The following is a 24,338-nucleotide window of genomic DNA, read 5'->3' as shown; positions in this document are numbered from 1 at the left end:
TCTTTTTTTTTAAGATTTTATTTTTTTATTTGACAGAGATCACAAGTAGGCAGAGCAGCAGGTAGAGAGAGAGGGGGAAGCAGGCTCCCCACTGAGCAGAGAGCCCGATGCGGGGCTCAATCCCAGGACCCTGAGATCATGACCTGAGCCGAAGGCAGAGGCCTAACCCACTGAGCCGCCCAGGTGCCCCAAGAATGCTGTGTTTTTTTTGTTTTTTTGTTTTTTTAGAAAGAATAACAGTGTACATTAGAGGCATTTAGGAAGCTTATTAAAGATGTAGACTTCTGGTACTGGTCAAGATGGCAGAGAAGTAGCAGGCTAAGACTCCAGGTAGCAGGAGATCAGCTAGATAGCTTATCAATTCATTGCGAACACCTACAAATCCAACAGAAGACCAAAGACAAGAAGAGCAACAATTCTAGAAACAGAAAATCGATCACTTTCTGAAAGGTAGGATGGTGGAGAAGTGAATCCAAAGCAATGGGAAGATAGACCGTGGGGGGAGGGGCCAGCTTCCGGCAAGCGGCCAAGCAACAGACCAAAAAATTGGAACTTTTAGAAGTCTGCTCCACTGAAGGACATAGCTCCAGAGGCTAAACCGGGGTGAAGCCCACACGGGGTCAGCATGGCCCCAGGTCCCACATGGTCACAGAAGGATCAGGGGTGTCTGAGTGTCGCAGAGCTCGCAGGTATTAGAGCAGGGAAGTTGGCTACAGAGACAGAGCCGAGGAGTGAGCTCTCAGCTCGGGGTTACCTTGACCCAGGCACCAGCTGGGTGAGCTCGGAGCGTGGCCAGAGGCCAGGGAGACGGGAGTGATTGAGCGCTTTTCTCTGAGGGCACACTGAGGAGTGGGGCCCCAAGCTCTCGGCTCTTTCGGGCTGGAGACTGGGAGGCCACCTTTTTCATTCCCGTCCTCCGGAACTCTCCAGAAAGCCTTCAGGGAACAAAAGCTCCTGAAAGCAAACCTGAGTGGATTACTTAGCCCGGCCCCTGGTAAGGGCGGTACAATTCCGCCTGGGGCAAAGACACTTGAGAATCTCTACCACAGGCCCCTCCCCCAGAAGATCAACAAGAAATCCAGCCAGTGGATTTCTGGCTGGAAAGTTCACTTACCAAGGAGAACAGTGGAATTCCAGAGGAGGAGAAAGCAAAGCATGGAATTCATGGCTTTCTCCCCATGATGCTTTGTTCTTGCAGTTAATTTAAAAATTTTTTAATTTAATTTTTTTTCTTCTAATTTTTTTTAACTTTTATCCTCTCATCTTTTAACGTTTTTAAACTAGTTTATCCTAACAATACCTTTCATTAAAAAAAAGTAAGAATCTTTTTTGAACCTTCATTATTATAAAAGATTATAATAATCTTTTTTGAACCTTCATTATATTATTATTATATAGTCATATTTTATCCTTCATTGTATCTAACTTTATTTTTTGTATACACATAGGGTTTTTTCTTCTAAAAATTTTGGGGTACAACTTCTAATAGATCAACATATACCCTAAATCTAGCTCTGGGGTTGTTCTACTCTCCAGCCCAAGCAAAATCTGACCACTTTTTCTTGATTCTCCCAACCAACTTACTTTATCAACTCCTTTTTAGGAAATTAAAAAAAAATTTTTTTTCATCTTTATAGGCATATTCCATCTCTTCATTGTGTTTACTCTTATATATGTTTTTCATTCTTTAAGATTTTGGGAGGTAGTTTCTTCTAAGAGACCAAAATACTCCCAAAATTAAGTGGGCGACCCTGTTCTAGTCACCAATCTAATATATATATTTTTTATTTTTTAATACATTTTTTAAAAATTTTTTTTCCTGAACTTCTTTTTATACCCTTTCTCCCCTGCCCCTGCATGATTTGGGGACTCTTCTGATTTGGTTAAAGCGCATTTTCCTGGGGTCTTTGCCACCCTTTCAGTATTTTATTTGCTCCTTCATATTTCTTATCTGGACAAAATGACAAGGCGGAAAAACTCACCACAAAAAAAAGAACAAGAGGCAATACTGAAGGCTAGGGACCTAATCAATACGGACATTGGTAATATGTCAGATCTAGAGTTCAGAATGACGATTCTCAAGGTTCTAGCTGGGCTCAAAAAAGGTATGGATGATATTAGTGAAACCCTCTCTGGAGAGATAAAAGCCCTTCCTGGAGAAATAAAAGAACTAAAATCTAACCAAGTTGAAATAAAAAAAGCTATTAATGAGGTGCATTAAAAAATGGAGGTTCTTACTGCTAGAATAAATGAGGCAGAAAAAAGAATTAGTGATCTAGAAGACCAAATGACAGAGAATAAAGAAGCTGAGCAAAAGAGAGACAGACAAATACTAGACCACGAGGGGAGAATTCTAGAGATAAGTGACACCATAAGACGAAACAACATTAGAATAATTGGGATTCCAGAAGAAGAAGAAATAGGGGAGCAGAAGGTATATTGGAGAGAATTATTGTAGAGAATTTCCCTATCATGTCAAAGGGAACAAGCATCAAAATCCAGGAGGTGCAGAGAACCCCCCTCAAAATCAGTAAGAATAGTAACCTAATAGTAAAAGTTACAAGTCTTAGCGACAAAAAGAAAATCCTGAAAAGTCTGTAACATACAATGGTAAAAATATTAGATTGGCAGTGGACTTATCCACAGAGACCTGGCAGGCCAGAAAGAACTGTCATGATATATTCAGAGCACTAAACGAGAATAACATGCAGCCAAGAATACTGTATCCAGCTAGGCTGTCATTGTAAATAGAAAGAGAGATAAAAAGCTTCCAGGACAAAAAAAAACTGAAAGAACTTGCAAACACCAAACCAGCTCTATAGGAAATATTGAAAGGGGTCCTCTAAGCGAAAAGAGACCCTTAAAGTAGTAGATCAGAAAGGAGCAGATAATATACAGTAATAGTCACCTTACAGGCAATACAATGGCACTAAACTCATATCTCTCAATAGTTACCCTGAATGTTAATGGGCTAAATGCTCCAATCAAAAGACACGAGTATCAAAATGGATAAAAAAAAAGCAAAACCCATCAATATGCTGCCTACAAGAAAATCATTTTAGACCTGAAGACACCTCCAGATTTAAAGTGAGGAGGTGGAAAACAATTTACCATGCTAATGGACATCAGAAGAAGGCTGGGGTGGCAATCCTTAGATCAGTTAGATTTTAAGCCACAGACTATAATAAGAGATGAAGAAGGACACTATATCATACTCAAAGGGTCTGTCCAACAAGAAGATCTAACAATTTTAAAGATCTATGCCTCTAACATGGGAGCAGCCAACTATATAAACCAATTAATAACAAAATCAAAGAAACACATCAATAATAATACAATAATAGGGGACTTTAACACTCCCCTCACTGAAATGGACAGATCATCCAAGCAAAAGATCAACAAGGAAATAAAGACCTTAAATGACACACTGGACCAGATGGACATCACAGATATATTCAGAACATTTCATCCCAAAGCAACAGAATACACATTCTTCTCTAGTGCATTGGAAAATTCTCCAGAAGACATCACATCCTGGGTCACAAATCAGGTCTCAACCAGTATCAAAAGATTGGGATCATTCCCTGCATATTTTCAGACCACAGTGCTCTGAAGCTAGAACTCAATCACAAGAGGAAATTTGGAAAGAACCCAAATACCTGGAGACTAAACAGCATCCTTCTAAAGAATGAATGGGTCAACCAAGAAATTAAAGAAGAATTGAAAAAATTCATGGAAACAAATGATAATGAGAACACAACGGTTCAAAATCTGTGGGACACAGCAAAGACAGTCAGTCCTGAGAGGAAAATATATAGCGGTACAAGCCTTTCTCAAGAAACAAGAAAGGTCTCAAATACACAACCCTATACCTAAAGGAGCTAGAGAAAGAACAACAAAGAAAGCCTAAACCCAGCAGGAGAAGAGAAATAATAAAGATCAGAGCAGAAATCAATGCAGTAGAAACCAAAAAAACAATAGAACAAATCAATGAAACTAGGAGCTGGTTCTTTGGAAGAATTAATAAAATTGATAAATCCCTGGCCAGACTTATCAAAAAGAAAAGAGAAAGAACCCAAATAAATAAAATCATGAATGGAAGAGGAGAGATTACAACCAACACCAAAGAAATACAATTATAAGAACATATTATGAACAACTCTGTGCCAACAAATTTGACAGTCTGGAAGAAATGGATGCATTCCTAGAGACATATAAACTACCACAACTGAACCAGGAAGAAATAGAAAACCTGAAGAGACCTATAACCAGGGAGGAGATTGAAACAGTCATCAAAAATCTCCAAACAAACAAAAGCTCAGGGCCAGACGGCTTCCCAGGGGAATTCTACCAAACATTTAAAGAAGACTTAATACCTATTCTCCTGAAACTTCCAAAAAATAGAAATGGAAGGAAAACTTCCAAACTCACTTTATGAGGCCAGCATCACCTCGATCCCAAAACCAGACAAGGATCCCATCAAATAAGATAATTATAGACCAATATCCTTGATGAACACAGATGCGAATATTCTCACCAAAATACTAGCCAATAGAATCCAATAGTACATTAACAAGATTATTCACCACAACCAAGTGGGATTTATTTCAGGGCTGCAAGGTTGGTTCAACATCTGCAAATCAATCAATGTGATACAATACATTAATAAAAAAAAGAACAAGAAGCATATGATACTCTGAATAGATGCTGAAAAAGCATTTGACAAAGTACAGCATCCCTTCCTGATAAAAACTCTTCAATGTTTAGGGACAGAGGGCACATACCTCAATATTATTAAAGCCATCTATGAAAAACCCACTGAAAATATCACTCTCAATGGAGAAAAACTGAAAGCTTTTCCGCTAAGGTCAGGAACACAGCAGGGATGTCCATTATCACCACTGCTATTCAACATAGTACTAGAAGTCCTAGCCTCAGGAATCAGACAACAAAAAGAAATTAAATGCTTCCAAATCAGCAAAGAAGTAGTCAAACTATCACTCTTTGTAGATGATATGATACTATATGTGGAAAATCCAAAAGGCTCCACTCCAAAACTGCTAGAACTTGTACAGGAATTCAGTAAAGTGTCAGGATATAAAACCAATGCACAGAAATCAGTTGCATTTCTCTACACCAACAAGACAGAAGAAAGAGAAATTGAGGACTCAATCCCATTTACAGTTGCACCCAAAACCATAAGATACCTAGGAATAAACCTAACCAAAGAGGCAAAGAATCTACACTCAGAAAGCTATAAAGTACTCATGAAAGAAATTGAGGAAGACACAAGGAAATGAAAAAATGTTCTATGCTCCTGGATTGGAAGAATAAATATTGTGGAAATGTCCATGCTACCTAAAGCAATCTACACATTTAATGCAATCCCTATCAAAATCCCATTTATTTTTTTTTTCAAAGAAATGGAACAAATAATCCTACAATTTATATGGAACCAGAAAAGACCTCGAATAGCGAAAGGAATATTGAAAAAGAAAGCCAAAGTTAGTGGCATCACAATTCCGGACTTTAAGCTCTATTACAAAGCTGTCATCATCAAGACAGTATAGTACTGACACAAAAACAGACATATAGATCAATGGAACAGAATAGAAAGCCCAGAAATAGACCCTCAACTCTATGGTCAACTAATCTTTGACAAAGCAGGAAAGAAAGTCCAATGGAAAAAAGAAAGTCTCTTCAACAAATGGTATTGGGAAAATTGGACCATTTCCTTACACCACACACGAAAATAGACTCCAAATGGATGAAGGACTTCAATGTGAGAAAGGAATCCATCAAAATCCTTGAGGAAAACACAGGCAACAACCTCTTTAACCTCAGCCGCAGCAACTTCTTCCTGGGAACATCGCCAAAGGTAAGGAAAGCAAGGGCAAAAATGAACTATTGGGATTTCATCAAGATCAAAAGCTTTTGCACAGCAAAGGAAGCAGTTAACCAAACCAAAAGATAACTGACAGAATGGGAGAAGATATTTGCAAATGACATATCAGATAAAGGGCTAGTATCCAAAATCTATAAAGAGCTTAGCAAACTCAACACCCAAAGAACAAATAACCCAATCAAGAAATGGGCAGAGGACATGAACAGACATTTCTGCAAAGAAGACATCCAGATGGCCAATAGACACATCAAAAAGTGCTCCACATCACTCGGCATCAGAGAAATACAAATCAAAACCACAATGAGATACCACCTCACACCAGTTAGAATGGCTAAAATTAACAAGTCAGGAAATGACAGATGCTGGCGAAGATGTGGAGAATGGGGAACCCTCCTACACTGTTGGTGGGAATGCAAGCTGGTGCAACCACTCTGGAAAACAGCACAGAGGTCCCTCAAAAAGTTGAAAATTGAGCTACCCTCTGACCCAGCAATTGCTCTACTGGGTATTTACCCTAAAGAAACAAACGTAGTGATCCGGAGGGGCACGTGCACCCGAATGTTTATAACAGCAATGTCCACAATAGCCAAACTATGGAAAGAACCTAGATGTCCATCAACAGATGAATGGATAAAGAAGAGGTGATATATATATATATATATATATATATATATATATATATATATATATATATATATATATATATAATGGAATACTATGCAGCCATCAAAAGAAATGAAATCTTACCATTTGTGATGACGTGGATGGAACTAGAGGGTATTATGCTTAGCGAAATAAGTCAATCAGAGAAAGACAACTATCATATAATCTCCCTGATATGAGGAAGTGGAGATGCAATGTGGGGGGGTTGGGGGGGTAGGAAAAGAATAAATGAAACAAGATGGGATCGGGAGGGAGACAAACCATAAGTGACTCTTAATCTCATAAAACAAACTGAGGGTTTCTGGGGGGAGGTGTGTCGAGAGAGGGTGGTGGGGTTATGGACATTGCAGGGGTATGTGGTATGGTGAGTGCTGTGAAGTGTGTAAACCTGGTGATTGATAGACCTGTACCCGTGGGGATAAAAATACATTATATATTTATAAAGAAATAAAAAAATAAAAAAAGATGTATGTTTTTAGCCCTGTCCACAGATATCCTGACTTATTAATTTATAGGGATAAATTTATGCTTTTAACAAACATGTCAGATGATTTTCATGTATGTGATCTACAGACTATACATTGAGAAAACAAATACCAGAATTTTTCAGAAATAAGGAAAATGCCCCCCCAAAACTAGATCCAGATTAACATCATCAGGAAGACTTATGGACCCTAGTTATTTTTACTCCTCTATTTCTACTTCTCCTCAAAAATCTGTTTCATAAAATGAACATTTCTAAAAGTAAAGAATATACATTTTTGGACAGTTAATAAATGTAGTGGCTTACAGATCATGGCCCAAAAAGGTTAACTATTAATGTTCTTCACATGGCTTCAAACTGTTTTTTTCAAAATTTTATTAATTTGGCTAGAAACTGTAGTAGATGCTTTCCCTTATACTGATATTCCCAAGAATCCTGTGACATTCTCATGGTAGTGCTTAGGAAAGGGTGCTTGCTTTTGGCTTCACGTAACAGAAACCCAATTTAAAGTCGTTTAAACTAAAATGAAAGGTACAAAATGGCAGAAATCAGAAGTAGGTTAGATTTCAGGGTTGGTTGAACGAGTAATTGAAGAATGTCATTCAGGACTGAGGTTTTTGGTTTTTTTTTAATCCATCTCTGCTTTGCCGTTTACAGTGTCAACTTCACCCTATAGCTGGTTTTCCTTTTAGGATAGCTGCTGGGTGGGACAAAGGTTTCATCCTCTCATTCAGATACAGGAGAATGGTTGCTGGTTTTCCATAGCTCTCCCAGAAATATGACAAGAACCTCATATTAAATTAAATTGGGCCCAAATTAAATCACTGTTGTAATCAGATGGGATTACTCTGTTTGGTTCAGACTAGTGTTTTTGTTCATTGAAGGAGTCTTTTTAGAGGTTTTCTTCTTAAAAGCTCCTCCCTCTGAAATTTTAATACCATGGATATTACTGTATGTTTATGCACTGTAGGCTTTATACAGAAAAAAGAATAAGTTCATCACTTATCCCTAGAAATTCATGGCCTAGACTAATTCAGGATCACCCCTGGAGCTGTCGATGGGGTCAGCTTTTCCTGTAGCACATGCCTATGTGAGGGAGATGTGGATACAGAGCGAAGATGTGAATTCTGTTAGGATGAAGAAAGTATTAAGGAAAGATTAGATCCTGGGTACGCAAGCAGTAGTGGCCACTATCTAAGCTGAGAGACAGAACAAATGATTTTTTTTCCCAAGTATTGGTAAGTGGTAAAACAGTTCAGACCAGGATTTCTGGCTTTAACTGCAGTGCTCTATCCACTAGAATTTGGTTGTTCATTTTTAGATCAGCTTGGAGGTGACTTCAAAAGTGGAGAGAATCTTGGGCATTATAGTCAGTTATGGGTTCATTTACTGGTTTTGTACTTACTGGTTGTGTGAACAAGTCACTTGAGCTCTATGAACTTCATGTTCTTCCTCTTTGAAAGAGAGATTATAATTTCTTTATTATGAGGTTGTTAGGAGACTTAAACAAGGTGGACATATAACGCAACAAGAATAATGCCTTAAATTAATATTTAAGGCATTATTCTTTAATTTAATGCCTTAAATGTTAGTTCCTTTCCAGTAATATCTTCATTTATCATCCTAAAACATTTTCAGTGAAGGCTTAGGAGTCCATGGTCTAAGAAATATATTACTAGAATTTAGAAAACTATTAATTAAAAGTTCATCTCCTAATCCCTTTCAAAAGTTATGTTTTACAGAATGCTTATTGCAGTTAGCATACTTTAGGAATTGTCACATCTGCAAGCCCTGTTTGGGTATGGTGACAACTCTGCACTGTAAGCTCTGTAAAGATTGAAGGAAAAGCTTATTTTAAATGGTTTGTGTTGTGTGCTGGTTGCAGAAAAGCTGAATGTTCAGTACCAAGAAAGCTTATAAGCTGCTTTCAGGTATATGGTGATGACCCAATTTGCCATTTATGAAAATTAAAAGTACGTATTTATTAATAATGTTCCTCCATTCTTTATTTTCTAGGACAAATCTATTAGCACCAGTTTACCTGTCCTAGACTTAATAGATGCCATTGCACCAAATGCAGTTCGTCAAGAAATGATCAAGAGAGAAAATTTAACTGAGGAAGACAAGTTGAACAATGCTAAGTAAGCTTTTTGTGGTTTATATTAGAACACAGTGGCTCTTTAATTTTGTAAGACCTTACAGGTAATGTTACCATGTTTTTAACATTTTAAGATACAACTTATACAGGGGGGAGGGGAAAAATACAATTTATATGGGGACTATGATTTAAAGACTTTCAAACTTAACTTTCTTGTAAAGCTAATCTAATCAAAATATTTCATTCTTAACATATATTAAGTGAAAACACAGCAGATAACTGATAAAATATTTTTCTTGTCTTTTCAAGATATGCCATTTCAGTTGCTCGAAAGATCGGTGCCCGGATATATGCCTTACCTGATGACCTTGTAGAAGTGAAACCAAAGATGGTTATGACTGTGTTTGCATGCTTAATGGGAAAAGGACTGAACAGAATAAAATAATAAAATATTTAATATTATTTTCTGCCACATTAAACACACTGAATGTCTCACAGTTTACAGAATTCTGAAATGTAGTGGGTTTTTGATTATTTGTATGCTTAACTAGTTGTATAATTCATTAATGAATGCAATATCTTGTTCATACTAGTTAGAATCTGTCAACATTTTTGGATATGCAGTTAATTTACCAGTCAATACCGATAATAACATGCTCATTATTAAGCTGATATTTCATAATTAAATTATTTTCATTTTCTGAAAGTCTTATTAAAACAAGACTAATTCATCTTTTTCATGGTTCAAAAAAGATCAGTGTAAACATTTTTTTGCATGTCCTGCTGTGCTTTGATTTGTGTGTGTGTATATGTGTTAATTTTGATTATGAATGTATTCAAAGTCATTATCCAGGTTCTTTTATTTTTTCCTCCAACTATGTGAACTTTACTTTTCTGTAAATTTCTATATTGTCTCAAGTTTTTAAGTGATAAGTATTGTTCACTAACATTAAACCATTTCATATATGAGAACTAAAAGTCTTGAATAAACACCAAAATACATTCTCTTATATAAGTAGCAGGAGCTTTTTACTTAAAACTTAATTTTAACTGTACTTATATTTTATGTATGCTAGTTTGTAATACAGCTTTAACTATGACATGCAGCATATATGTTGGTAGACTGTTATTAGAGAAATGTGTGTGTGTGTATATATATATATTTTTTTGCATCTGAATTACCCAGGTTTTCTTAAATGGTATGTATAACTGGTCAGTCAGGCAACCATTAAGTGTTTATTGTGGTCGCACTACACGTGTAACGACTTTTCAGTTTGTAGATATTTGGTACATGAAGATTTATTTTAGAAAATATTCATTTTGGATGTGCCTATAGTTATTTTTCAACTGACTTCTTCCACATAATTATAACAAATTATTGACTACAGCATCTCAAGACACGTTGACACTATACTGTTAGTTTCATATTACACATGTTAATTCTGATCTATACTGAAGCTCTAATTTAGAATATGCCCACTGAATATCTTTAGCAGAAAATAACACAAAGCTAATACTCAACATAGAATATTTTCATATGTTTTTTCGACAGCCTCCTACAAATTGGCAGTGTTTGGTTAATGCCTGTGTAACTTGAGAGTAGCTAACCTTCAGACCTATTTTTGTGTGAATTTCTATCAGTAGACAGATTCTGCTGCTAAAAAATGAATTCAGAAATCTGTTTCCTCCATCTTCCACTGTGAGTGAGAGTGAGCAATACCGCTATGCAACAAAAATGCTGTCACGTTATCTCCATGTGAATGAGTAGTTTAAACTCCCCTTCTATCATTGGTTAAAACAAGTTGGTAAGAGTGAGACTACTCATGTGTTTTGAATTTTTTAAATGAAATCATCAATGGGTGGAACTTTGAAGTATATTCTTCTACAAAAGTGATTTCCTTTCCTTTTATATTTTGATGATTGTTTTCTTATATGAAAATTAAGATGTTTTTGCTCTAAGTGATTAAGTAATGTTTCCCCTTTTGATTTTTTTTCACCATTATACTTACTAAGTTATCCAATTTACATGAAATTTGGCACTTGAGGGTGTTCTTTTTCTCACAAAAATATATTTAATAAAAACTCTATGTATGTACAAATGTGTCAGTGTTCATTTCATTTAAAGGATATACAGACTTGAAAATTAATCTGTCATAAGTTTATTTCCAGAAAAAATAATTTTGTTCCAATTAGTAAAACAAAAAAATTAGATTTGGGGGGGGGAGTGAAGGTGGTTCTATGGTTCTTTAATATGAAGAATTTTACTAAAGTCCAACTGCATTATTACTACGATTTAGTTTGTGCTGAAATAATTTGAGGGAATCTGCTGATTAACATAAATTTGTTGTGATTCAGGTATGATACTAGAAATATGGGGATTCAGTTGAGAAAAATATAGAGTTCTCTGACTTCATGAATGTTATATCCTAGTAGAGAGAGATAATGAACAAATAGGAATTTTAGACAGTGATAAAATGCAGCAGGGGAAATAACATGGTAATGTAATAGAACTGACTTGGGAATTGGGGTGAAGATTTTAGTTTGGGTGGTCAGGAATGGTCTCTCTAAGGATGAGATATTTAGACTGAAATATGAATGATGAGGAGATAGGTGATAAACATTCAGCAGAGGGAACAAAGTCTCTGAAGCAGGAATGATCTCACATACATTTCAGTAAAAGAAACAGGCAAATGTGGCCCAAGAGTAGTGAGAGAGAGACATAGAGTTTGGAGATGTAGATAGGATCTCTTCTACACTTTTTTTTTTTTTTTTTTTTTAAGTAGGCTCTATACCCATTGTGGGACGAGAGTTACATGCTCTGTTGACTGAGCCAGCCAGACATTCCTATTATTTCTTGGGGAGATCTGTTCTATTTTTAAGACTAGATCAGAATCTGGATTTTTCTCTTCTCTGATTGAGGTTGATGGCTCTTTTGCACAGGTTAGTGAGTTGTTTTGAGTAATGTGCTGCTTCTGAATCTTGCACTGCCATTGTTCCTCATGATTCTATCATCTTACTGTCACAGATGCACAATAAACCCATTATAGAGGGGATGCTAAAATACCCCAATTTATGCTGGATAAAACATGCACCAGACAAGGCAGGAGAGAATATGCTGCATCTGAGACGTTTCAAAAAAACTAAAGAACAGGATGCAGTTGCAATACTGGCTTATTCTGAAATAGGGAAGGAGGTCCGCTAATAATTTTGCCTCCCAGAATTATTTACTAAATGAAGTAGGTTGGAATTCCCCTGAATATAAGGAATTAATCCAGCCCCTGTGGGACTCCTTAGGGATGAGAAATCATGAACTCAGAAGCTTGAAAAGACTTCAGATTAAAGTGGTTTTTATATTTGGAGCTATCTGAATTTTTACCCTTCAGTACTCTGGAACTTTTGGATGGGTCAGCATTAGAGTTGTCCTACTGAATAAAAAATTTCTTGGACTGTAAAGAGTGTAAGTAAGCACACATACAAATCCATAAATGCACCTCTATTTTCACTGGCTACAAATTAACAATGAACAATTTTGACATTCCACCAAATATTCCCAAGTTTACAAATATGCAAACTTGGAAACAGTATAGAATGGGGAAGACTTATGATATATTACAGATTAAAAAAAAAAGCTGAAATGATTCAATAGATAATTGACTATTGTGAAGTAAATATATGACAATGTTTGGAAAGGTGGGCAATCTTGCCATCTTCCTATGGCCTCCTATTAGAGAAGATCTAAAGAGGGCTTTGAATGGTGAGAAAGATGTATTTGGGAGTTAGTGATGGTAAGAACAGAGATGGAATATATCAACCTGAATAGTAAGTATTTCCCTAATCTGTAAGATATTCTGACATAAATTTATGTATTGCCTTTAAAAACCTAAGTACTGGGGGCACAATTTTGATTTTTGTATAGTTCTGAAAAGCAGTAAGAATTATTCAAGATAGGAGTTGCAGTTTTACCCTTAGCTTTGAAAGGTGCAAGAATCTGCTTTAAAAAAAAAATCAAGAAAGTAGTACTTACTGTGCTTCAGTTAGCTTTTGCCTAACACACATCTCTTAAAATCAAATTTATAAAAGTGAAGAAACCACTGGAATGGAGGTAGTATAATGCTAAAAACGTGCTTATCCAATGGTTACATGTCGGTACACTGGAATTACATGAGAATGTATGACATCGAGAACGTTATGCCAATCTGATATCACAAACAAGCTGTTGAAAAAATAGTCTAGAAATGAGTATAGCAAGCCCAAACACACGCGCGCAAGCACGAGTCTAGCGGCGTAACCAGGGTCCTCTCCCTTCAACTTTAGGCAGAGGACATAAACAAGAAATAATTAGATAATTCCACATTAAGTCGTCAAAGGTTCAATAACCATACCGCTGCATATTTATATGCATCAGAAAACTGCAGGGAAATTACTTCAACAACTCAGATTTACAGAGGACGCACTGGGCTGTTCACTTAGCCCTCAGCAGTAACTCCAAGCCTTTCGAGGCTGCAGCGGGTTGGCAAGGACTGGGGGCGTGGCGCGCGTATACCCCGCCCCCACAACGGCCCCGCCCACCAGCGAGCCCGCCCCTTTGTCGTCGCTATAGCAGAGCGGAAGATGACGTGAGGAGAGTTGCGAACATATCCCGGCGCAGCTGGGCCGGCGGTTCCCACAGCCCGGGAGTCCGACGTGCGCAGAATCGCTCTCGGAGCTCCTTTCTCACAGATCTCTCATCCTCCTCCCGGGCCGGGCCGCCCCCAGTGCGGCCCCCGCGGCTCCTGGCACGGCCCCGCGCTCGGCTGCCGCCCTGGCGCGCGCCACTCTGTCGTCCCCGGAGGGGCGCGGACCAGCTCGACCAGGGCGCCGGCGGCTGGGGAGGGGGCGCTGGCCCCGGGGCCGCGCATGCGCCGCCACCAGTCTGGGGCTGTCAGTGGAGGGCGAGTGCTGGCTCCGAGGGGAGGCGACGCCCTTCGGGGCCAACGGGCCGCGCGCTGAGGCGGCCGTGGGAACGACTCATCCCTTTTCCAGCCCTGGGGCGGGGCTGGGGTCGGGGTCGGGGCTGGTGGGGGCCCCGCCCCCGTCTCCCGGCCTACCCCCTTCATGGGCCGAGATGATGGCGGCCCTGTACCCGAGCACGGATCTCTCGGGCGCCTCCTCCTCCTCCCTACCTTCTTCCCCATCCTCCTCTTCGTCGCCGAACGAGGTGATGGCGCTGAAGGATGTGCGGGAGGTGAAGGAGGAGAACACCCTGAATGAGAAGCTTTTCTTGCTGGCGTGCGACAAGGGTGAGAGCTAGGCCCCTTTCTCCACTTCTGGGCGCCCCTGCCCTCCACACCCTTCCTTCACCCTTTCCTCAGCCTCACCTTGGGGCACTCTTTCCTCGCGCGCGGAGCGTCTGTACCCGCCTCGCTCGCTGTCTCTCTCGGGCCTCCCGGCACCGCCTCTGCCCTGTGAGTGTGGAGCTGGCGGGCGGGAGCAGCCGGGGGGCAGCCCACCGAGCACCGCACCTGGGGCGGCGGTTCTGGCCCTGGCTTCCCTTTGTGGGGTCCGGTGCTTTGGTAGCGACTTGCCGACCGGACCCCGCCTCTGCTTGAAACCCCCTGAAAGACCTGGTCTCCCTCTAGGAGCTTCTGTTCTTTCTTTCTGGAATTCCAGAGGGTTTGTCTAGTTCGGGACCTTCTAGTTAGAAAATTTCATGACCTTGCTTAAGGTTCCTCGTGTTTATGGGCTCTCTCCTGGTTTTTTTTTTTCTTTTTTTCTTTTTTTTAAACCCGTACTCGTATTATTAGCTTCAGCCATCCATTGCCTTGGTGTTCAATGACTGTTGAATGGGATTAGGTGTGTCAGTATCCTGGGTGGAGATAAAGATAGGCCTGGAGAAATTATGCCTTAGTGCCAAACTTTTTTTTTTTTTTTTTTTTTAAGTTACGGAACTTTGTTCGTGTTTTCATTGGAGAAGGCTTATTGCCCCTGAACCTTCGGGGAAATATGGTCATGCAAAAAAATTACAGGATAAAACTGTGGGATGTATTTAGTGTGTTTTTCTTTAAAAAAAAAAACACACACACCAAAAAACTAGAAATCAATTACTTTTATGGCCATAATAAAATCTTTTCACTTAAGCATGCTTTATATTGGTGTGTATAATAAAAGGAATGGGAAATTGATTGCCCTAAGAGGGCGTTTATTTCCCACATGTAAGAAAATGTAATTTTTCTTTTTCTAAATTTATTAAGTTGCCTTGCAATGGCCATGCTCACTTAGGAATACTCTGTTCAGAATTCTGCAAACTTCCAAACATAAACCCAAAGGGAGGCTTACACTGTGAAGAGATTAACTACAGAGGATTTTTTTGTTTGTATGTGTGTGTTTTTAATAAATCACAGCCTTTCTAATCTCTCTTACTGTTTTTGAAATAGGATTTTATTTACACAGCTTTTTGAAAGCATATTAACATATCAACAGAGTCCACCTATGTCTCTTGTCAGACCCTTTTATGTTCTGTAATAGTATTAAATTATATTATGAAAGCCTTTGTTAAAGTCCACCATGGACACAACTTTGAATAGTCTTGGAAATGTTAAGAAACATAGAGTATATGTTTATAACCTCACAAAAGTCACTGTCCGTGGGTTATCTGAGTTCTTTTCCCTCAAAAGTTCTCTGAGAGGGGAAGGGACAAGACTGAGTTGTACTAGAATGAGTGAGTGGCTGCTGCATCTACCCCAGCTTACTGAGCTGTGGTTATTTTAAAGCAAACAGAAAGTATGTCAAGAAAGGGAATTTAATATTGCTGTCAACTGAGGACAGAGGAATATCATAATGGAATGTGGTTGGAGAAATTACTTGTATGGTATGTATATTAAGGGCTATTGCATGATAGACCTCAAATGAAATTTTCGTCTATGGTAGTTTTGTAGCCTATCCAGTAGTGTCAGTTGAAATAGCTTTCTATTCTTCGCAGTTTCCTGTTTTATAACATTTAGATCCTTGGAGAGATTTAGCTTTTGGGAGTGGGGTGGAAGGTAAATAGGCATTTTTTTCCCCGTCTATAAATTAAACATTTTTTCAAATGAGTGAGATTAAATAGGCATTTCCTCTTTCAGGTATGTTGAAATGAATTCTTGGCTTAGATTTGGGAAAGTGGCTTAAATTACATTATTTATGGTATACATTTACATTGAAAAAGTAAATTTGAGTTATAGCAATATTTTTGTTTGCTTACATGTTTATGTTCACTAATATTGTTAAGCCTTTTTTAGTATTTCACTTTTAGTCTAAAAGCGAGAAGCTTCTTGAAGTAACTGTAGCTTCCACTATTACATTGGAGCTTTCTTCATACCGAATGGCAAACATTTGCTAAAACAGCCTTTAGGCCATTAGGGTAGAGTGTATATGCTTTTCATAGATGATTTCATTTTATCCTGACAACCCCATGAGGCAGATCTGTCATACCTATTTTACAAATGAGGAAAATGAGGCTTAGCAAATATTACAACCACTTTGCCCAATGTTACATTAGCTAGAAAGTGGTAGAACTCAGATCTACTTGAGCTTGCACTGTCATTAGATGTTATGTTGTATTGATCTAGTTGTAATTGAATGAGTGAAAATAATTTAAGAAAAGACACATCCAAATTTGGATTTACTAGAGATTAAGCTTGATCTCTATGAATGTTTTATAAACGTTGATTATATTTATCCAATAAAAGTACAAAGCTTTAATAGCACTGGAACAAATCTACAGTAGAATATTTATGTTTCTTATCCTTTTCATTTAGCATTCTTACTCTACGTTTACAAAATGTTTATAATATATTCCACTTAGGAAGAATTCCTAAAGCAAAAATTATGGAGATGAAATGGTTATGTGTATGTTAGTGGATGGGTGTGTACAAATTAAGGAGTAAAGAAAAAAAGATTTTTTGTATAGCTGGCTTTTATGAAAAGTGAGCTCAATATATCTACGCAAGTGCTGATCTCCAGGTAGTGGCTACTTAGTAGTGGCTATTATTTATCTTGAAAGTAGGTCAGAGTCATGTATCATTGGTTCTTTGTATAAAATTTAGAAGAAAAGTGAAAGCATCTGTACCAGTGACAATAAGTTAGTATGTTGCCCGCCCCCACTCCCAGTAAAATTCTCAGAAAACACATTCATATTCTTTATAGAAACAGAACACTGCAACTCGGAGGTAAAAGATAATTGAAACAAGCACTAGCTATTTTATGAAATATTAAGTAGGATTCTTATCACCACCCCTTTCCTCTTTCATTGAGAGTTAATGTGATAATGAGCCACTTCTATTTGTGGGAGCCTGTGGTTTACTCAGGCCTGCTGGCTGGAGAAAGGGTTAGGACATTGGTTTAGGGAACACCTAACTAGGTATCGTTCATGTTAATTAACCTCTTTTAATGTAACTTGAGTAGCCGGCAGCTTTTAGTAAACATTCCTGAGCTAAACCTATATTAACCCTTTAATTTGCTAATTACCAGTTCTTGTGCAGAAAAAGGAAATGATGAAAGGACTTAAGTCTGGATTAGGGTCTTAGGTCTGGATTTAGGACCGTCCAACTCCCCTTTAAGGGCGTTTTCCAGAAATTCTGTTTGCAATTAATGAGTTAGGATGCCTTAGAAATTTCAGCTTGGGGGCACAGGAAAGATGGAAAGAGCTGTCCTTGGGCTCAATCTAATCTGAGGTCTTGCATTACCTTTGTAGTATGATTTGCTGCATTGTGTGGGAGGGTGCGTTGATGTCTGAATTCCCACACGAACACTTCATACCTTTGGACTAAGCATGTTTTTATTTTTATTTTTTGTTTTTAAGATTTTATTTATTTGACAGAGATCACAAGTAGCCAGAAGGCTGGCAGAGGAGGGGAGGGGGCGGGAAGCAGGCTCCCTACTGAGCAGAGAGCCGTATGTAGGGCTCAATCCTAGGACCCTGGGATCATGACCTGAGCTGAAGGCAGAGGCTTTAATCTACGGAGCCACTCAGGTGCCCGTAAGCATGCTTTTAAAATGGGGAGCATTTCTGGGAGAAGTAATACTAAGCTGCCATTTTTTTAAGCTGCCATTTTAATAACACCTTACTTAATATATTTAGTGGGACTTTTCTGGCTCTTTGATGTAAACTAAAATTTTATACAACTTACAACATCACTGAATTGGATCATATACCAGATCATATACCATACACGATAGAGTCACATACCAGACTCTAATTACAAAATAAACACTGCTCCTAATTGTTTTTCTAATAGATTTATAAGAGTATACTGTTAATAATTTTTAATTTGTCAACTATCTTACTATAAAATAAGCATCATCATCTGTGCTGTAAATATTATTCCCTACAGCAGAGTGAATCTTTGCTCCCTTTGCCACATGATATTCATTATCATTAATAATCTTCATTAACAGTCATAAATGGGTAAGAACATAGAGTAATAATTGTCTCTCTTGAAAAATATTCAAACATACCCTGTTTCAAGTATCTTTAATTTTTAAGGTTTCACTTATAACAATATGATTATAAAACATTGGGATTTTGAGAAATACTGGGTTTTGCATATTTGGGTAAAACTACATCTTTAAGTCACCTTCACTGTAAAAGTCTTGTATTTTTTTCTTTTTAAAATTTGATTCAGACTAATTTGAAGTTTTCTATAGAGTTAACATTTTAATCAGTATTGTCACTATTTGTATTTACAGATCCAGCAACTGAATTTGATCATGTTAATTTTTTTATTTTTCTTTTTAATAATAAAATCCTTTTTTTAAATGTCTTCAGTAATAGTTTAAATAGAATGTTGCAGTTGACACACTCTAAAGGTTTGTTATAGAAACTTGGTTTGAAAAGCTTTACAGATTTTTTGACAGATAAATTCTCCTATACTTAACAACTAGCTAAAAATTTGAATACTATAAAATTAAACTGATCAACTTTAATGCTCCCATTTTAGGGATACTAAAATTTACCATCATATCATATGCCAGAAAATAAAGTGAGATGCCAATAAAGAGGAGATGGTATCGCCTATTCTTAATTGATACTGTAACATTTCTCCACTGTATTTCTTAAGGGTTTATCACAGTTGGCCAGGGTGAATAGGTTGCTAAATATCCATGAGATTACCCTGGTGTTTTATATACCATTTCATTTTTAAAAATCATTGGTTAGGACTCATTACATTGATTTGTGACTCCTGATGGGTTGCAGCGTGCATTTTGGAAAACATTGGTCTACAAAGATCATAGTAAATAGGAGAGTTGCACACAGTTAATAGAGAATGGTAGCAAAGCTCACGTGCCATAGGACTTAGAAAGCCACAATGAAAATTTTGGCACTTATTTTAGGTGTGATGGAAAATCTTAACAATCCTCACGATTTTGGGGAATTGAATGATTTTAATTTAAAAAAGATCACACTGGCTGCTGGGTGGACAGTAGATTAAAAGGGTGGGACTAGAGCAGGGGCTAGAGCAAGGTGGGCAAATTGTGGCCCACAGGCCAAGTCCTTACCACTTGTTTTCCTAAGGACTGTGAGCTAAAAATAGTTTACATTTTACATTTCAAATGGTTAGGAATAAATCAAGAGAAGAATAATATTTTATAACATTAAAGTTATATGTAATTTAAACTGTAGTGTTCACAAATAAAGTTTTATTGGAATATATTGGAATTCATTTCTGTATATGTAATCTTTGCCACTTTTGTGCTGTGAAGGCAGACTTGAATATTTGCAACTGAGATTGTATGACCTGTAATGCCTGAAATAGTTCCTGTATGGCCTTTTATAGAAAAAAAAGATGTTGAGCTTTGTTTTAGAGTATTGGCAGCTATTTCAGTAAAGAGTCTATTGCAGAGTCCAGGAAAGAGAGGATAGTGGCTTTGACTGTGGGTAGCCATATACATGGATACAAGTAGATGAGTAGTGGAACTATTTTGGAGAGGGGGCTGGGAAGGCTTGCTATTAAATTGGTGTACTAGTGGAATTGATTAAAAACATTTATTTTTCCATCACTGAAAAAGAACCATTTAGCCAAAAGGTACAGATTATGTTGCATTTCCTTGTATATATTACATTTTAAAAGACAAAAGATTTAATGTAACCCTTAAAAGCAAGTTCAATGTAAAATGAAAAGCATTCATATATTTGACATAAAAAGGCATTTAAATTGTAACCCTTGCTCTGTAATTAGCTTCTTGCTATGTATTTTAAATTTACTAACCTCTTTCTACATATACACTCATCCTACATATTAAGACTGTTCCTAAATACTAAGACTGTTCTGGGCTTAATAATAAATAATATAACATTGTTTTAAATGGCTTGCAAATGTAAACTTAGATGGAATACTTGGAAACCACTCTAGTTTCTTATAGGTTCTGTGAGTATAGCATGTAATTTTTCATTTTCATGCGTGTGTCAGCTGTAGCAGGGTGGAACTTTTTATTATTTTTAGGGATGAAAATTACTTACTTGGTATGATTTTTTTAAGTTTTTTTCTTGGATAGCCCCCTGACTGTAATAGAAATAGTCTTTGAAACCTCAAGCTAGAGTATATTGACATTTGCAATACAGTTACTTTTTAAATAGCAATCTGAAGTTTTAAAACATGTAGCAGTTTCTTTCCTATGCTGTACCTGAAATTTATAAAATTTTGCAAGAATTGTATTTATACAATTCTTTATACTTTTCTGTTTCTGACAATTGGCTGACTAGATAATTTGAAAACCCTTCTGCTTCAAATCACCTAGAAATGCCAGCTAAAAGATAACAAACATCCATTTAAATGAACAGCTGAGCTTTCAAGAAATTAAGGAAACACTCATGATGCAAAAATGAGGAAAAGACCGAGCAATAGAGGAGTATGTGAGCTAACATTGGCTGCTGCATGGATGGGGCAAGAGTTAGGTATTGGTCCAGGCATTACAGGGATTTGAATTTCAATGCCCATATGGAAATAGGTTACAAGGCCTTGAGTTTGTACAAAGTGGGAAATTAGCGCAACATCCATGCATAAAATCAGCATCCTTTAAGCACTGTACCTGTAGGAAAGGGGTAGATGAAGAAAAGAACCCACCCACCAGTGCTGGGAGACTAGAGAGAAGCTTAGGAATTTGTAGCTGTAATCCTGTCTCTTGTTGGCTTGGAGTTATTTTTTTATTTGAGAGAGAGAGAGAGAAAGAGCAAAGGGAGAGGAAAAGCAGACTCCCTGCCCATCAGGCAGCCTGACAAGGGGCTTGATCCTGGGACTCCAGGTTCATTACCTGAGCTGAAGACAAAGCCGCTCAACCGACTGAGCCACCCATGAGCCCCATGGCTTGCAGTTTAATACTACCTCCTTGGTGTGTAAAAACCTAAACTGAGAAATATAAAAAGGACTGATGGGATATTAAAACCTCTGAGTTATCCAGAAGAAGCAAACAAAACATTGTTGATGTTACAAGCTTTAAAACTAGGCTGCCAGGATTCTCACAGTTAAGCTGCATGAAGATGAGTTTGCAACGCCCAATTTAAAAATTCCGAGGACAGTCACTCATTCTCGAGAATGGGTCAGTAGACACAACAAATAGGATTAAATCCCTAAGGCCTTCAGGTAATTATCATATAGAAATAATAAAATAAGTCTGTTTAAAATGACTAAAATCTTAAGGAAATGAAAACATAAAAGATTTGGAAAGGAATCCAATAAAAAGTAAAAAAAAATAGTCAAAAGATGAATGGGTTAATACAAAATAATTGAATAAGGACTAAGTGGGAAAGTTGAAATTATCAAGAATATAGGAGAGAGAGAAAGAGGAACAGTAAGAAATCTTTAGGGACATAGAAGTTGAATGAGATGATCCAACGTAATGTTTAATAGAAGTTCCAAAAGAAGAAAAGAGTAATATGGGGATGAAGCAGTATTTGAAGAAATAATGGCTGAAAATATTGCAGAATTTATGAAGGGCAAAAGTCCTTAGATTCAGAAAACCTACTGAGACCTTAAGTAAATAAAAAATTAGTCCTCACCTAGACACATCATGAAACCAAAGAAAATGTAGAGTTTTTATGGGTAGCATTCTCTTTACCACCAAGATACTGAAATAAATTCACCTGAAATAAGGTTTCAAACATTATTTTCCAGTAAGAGTGCTTAATTTTCACTGGTCTTTCTGTATGTTCACTATTCATTCAGCTTGTGACTAAAAGCTTCACTTTGTGAAGTAAGTTTTTGTCATGGAACAAGTGTCTGAAAATTACTAGTGCTGTGAGGAAAATACTTCTTTTGTGACTAGTTTTCTTCTTTAGGGAACTAAGGAAATATGTCATCAAAAAAACTACTATTCAACTTCTTCCAAAAGTCATTGACTACAAATAGTAGCAAGTTAGAAGTTTTAACAAAAATCTGTTACTTTGCCTATTCACACATTTCGTTCAGTTTTAGGATTTTTTTTCCTTCTGTATCATGAAATTATTCATTTCTTTTTCCTTGTGGTTTCTGCTCTGATCTTTTCCTGTTTATTAGTCATAGACTTTGAAGGAACAACTATATTTGCAAGTCATTTAAAATGGTTTATTCATCTTATGTTTCAAAAGTTAAATCAAATAAACAAAACTCATCTTGCTTTATTTAATCAGCACTTCTCTTTGATTCTTCGTGCCAAATTACTGTACTAGCCAGTCAACAGGTGAATATAATGGGCACTAGGTGAAAATAATGACCTCTGTACTTGTTCTCATTTTCCCCTATGGGTCACTTGTTTTGATGTAGGCAAACTGTATTTAGGCAGAAGGTAATCTGCATGTTCCTGACAGGTGAAACTTCATTTTGAAATATTCTCATTTTAGTCTTTACCAGCATTAATCCTAATCCTACCTTCGAGTTTTATGAGCTGAATATTTCCTGGTGATGTAAACAGGTCATTAATGAGATAAGATGTGTTGTGTGTGTGTGTGTGTGTGTGTGTGTGTGTGTGTGTGTGTGGTGAGAGTGGGAAGGAGAGGAAAGGAATTTCTGGCATCCTTCTCTTTTACTATGTGTGACCACTAGCATGTATACACACTGCTTTTCCAACTAGATTTTCCCCTGTAAAACCACTTCTTAATATCCTCTGCTTGTTGTTACATCTATTTTTAACCATTATTATGTACCAGTAAATGTGTTTGTGTATTTGAGATGTAAAACTTAAATCCTTTATGCTTGTTATTTTTCTAGTTTACAGTCTGTACTTTTGGATGTTGTTTTATTGCTTTAAATATCTTCTAAAAGTTTCTGTCCTTATAATCAATCAGTTATGAATTTTAAACTAACAACTTCTATTTTAAGCTGCACATTTAAAATTTGTTCTACTTTTTGTGTTTGTAGCTGATGTACATACTAATTTGTCAGGACAAGGTTTTCAGCAAGGAAATGATCACATTTTCTTTGCACATTTCCGTATAAAAAAATGAGTTTAGGTTTCTAAGTTTTAAATCAATAGGTTAAGTTTTTATAGTCATTCTTATCTAATATGCCTTGGATATTAAATTATGTTTGTATATTGTTATTTAGGTGACTATTATATGGTTAAAAAGATTTTGGAGGAAAACAGTTCAGGTGACTTGAACATAAATTGCGTAGATGTGCTTGGGAGAAATGCTGTTACCATAACTATTGAAAACGAAAACTTGGATATACTGCAGCTTCTTTTGGACTACGGTTGTCAGGTACAAGGCTAGATAATTCTACCAGTAGCTTCTAAATACTGTTAGATATGCCATGTTTTCTTCTTTCTTTCTAGTTTCCTTTCATCCCCCTCCTTTCTTCCTTCTTTCCTTCCTTTGCTTTTTTTTTTAATTCTTATCTTTCTTTTACCCTTTGTCTTGAGCCACTAAAAGTTTTTAAAACAAACAAACAAAAAGACTTTTTTAAAAAAGTGCATTTGACTTATCATTTCCCTCCAAATTTTTATGTTCCCCCCTTTATATGTTTTATAACATCTCACAGAGGTAAATTATCATGATTTATTAAAGGTGATTTTGTTTTTATTACTTATGTTATCACTATTTATGTTACATATCTAAAAATAGTACAAGTGTTCTGACAGTGTCAGGGGAACAGGTTGTTCTGTGGTTCATGTAATTTACAAACATAAGAACAAAATGCTCCTGACTCACAATGTGCAATTTTCAACTTTACTTTTATTTTCTCCTGTTAAATTTTATT

At 37.0% G+C, this 24,338-nt stretch overlaps 2 protein-coding genes across 9 annotated transcripts in view; both read left to right on the top strand.

The window, feature by feature from the left end:
* Window positions 1-11,243, top strand: part of PLS1 (plastin 1) — a 116,344-nt gene extending 105,101 nt beyond the window's left edge. For all 5 annotated transcript variants that reach the window (XM_032346866.1, XM_032346856.1, XM_032346847.1 and 2 more), the window contains 2 exons: window positions 9,069-9,193; window positions 9,460-11,243. In XM_032346866.1, the coding sequence (XP_032202757.1) occupies window positions 9,069-9,193; window positions 9,460-9,595 (261 nt within the window). In that variant the 3' untranslated portion in view covers window positions 9,596-11,243. The remainder of the gene's footprint in view (window positions 1-9,068; window positions 9,194-9,459) is intronic.
* Window positions 11,244-13,766: 2,523 nt separating this feature from the next.
* The window catches only part of TRPC1 (transient receptor potential cation channel subfamily C member 1), a 70,870-nt gene continuing 60,298 nt past the window's right edge, over window positions 13,767-24,338 (top strand). For 2 of the 4 annotated variants that reach the window (XM_032346806.1, XM_032346797.1), the window contains exons 1-2: window positions 13,767-14,429; window positions 23,685-23,839. In XM_032346806.1, the coding sequence (XP_032202697.1) occupies window positions 14,255-14,429; window positions 23,685-23,839 (330 nt within the window). In that variant the 5' untranslated portion in view covers window positions 13,767-14,254. The remainder of the gene's footprint in view (window positions 14,430-23,684; window positions 23,840-24,338) is intronic. The other 2 variants (XM_032346823.1, XM_032346815.1) reach the window with 2 other exon arrangements.

The sequence above is a fragment of the Mustela erminea genome, chromosome 1, assembly GCF_009829155.1.
Source record: "Mustela erminea isolate mMusErm1 chromosome 1, mMusErm1.Pri, whole genome shotgun sequence".
Taxonomy (NCBI): domain Eukaryota; kingdom Metazoa; phylum Chordata; class Mammalia; order Carnivora; family Mustelidae; genus Mustela; species Mustela erminea.
This window is presented reverse-complemented; position numbering and strand designations above follow the sequence as displayed.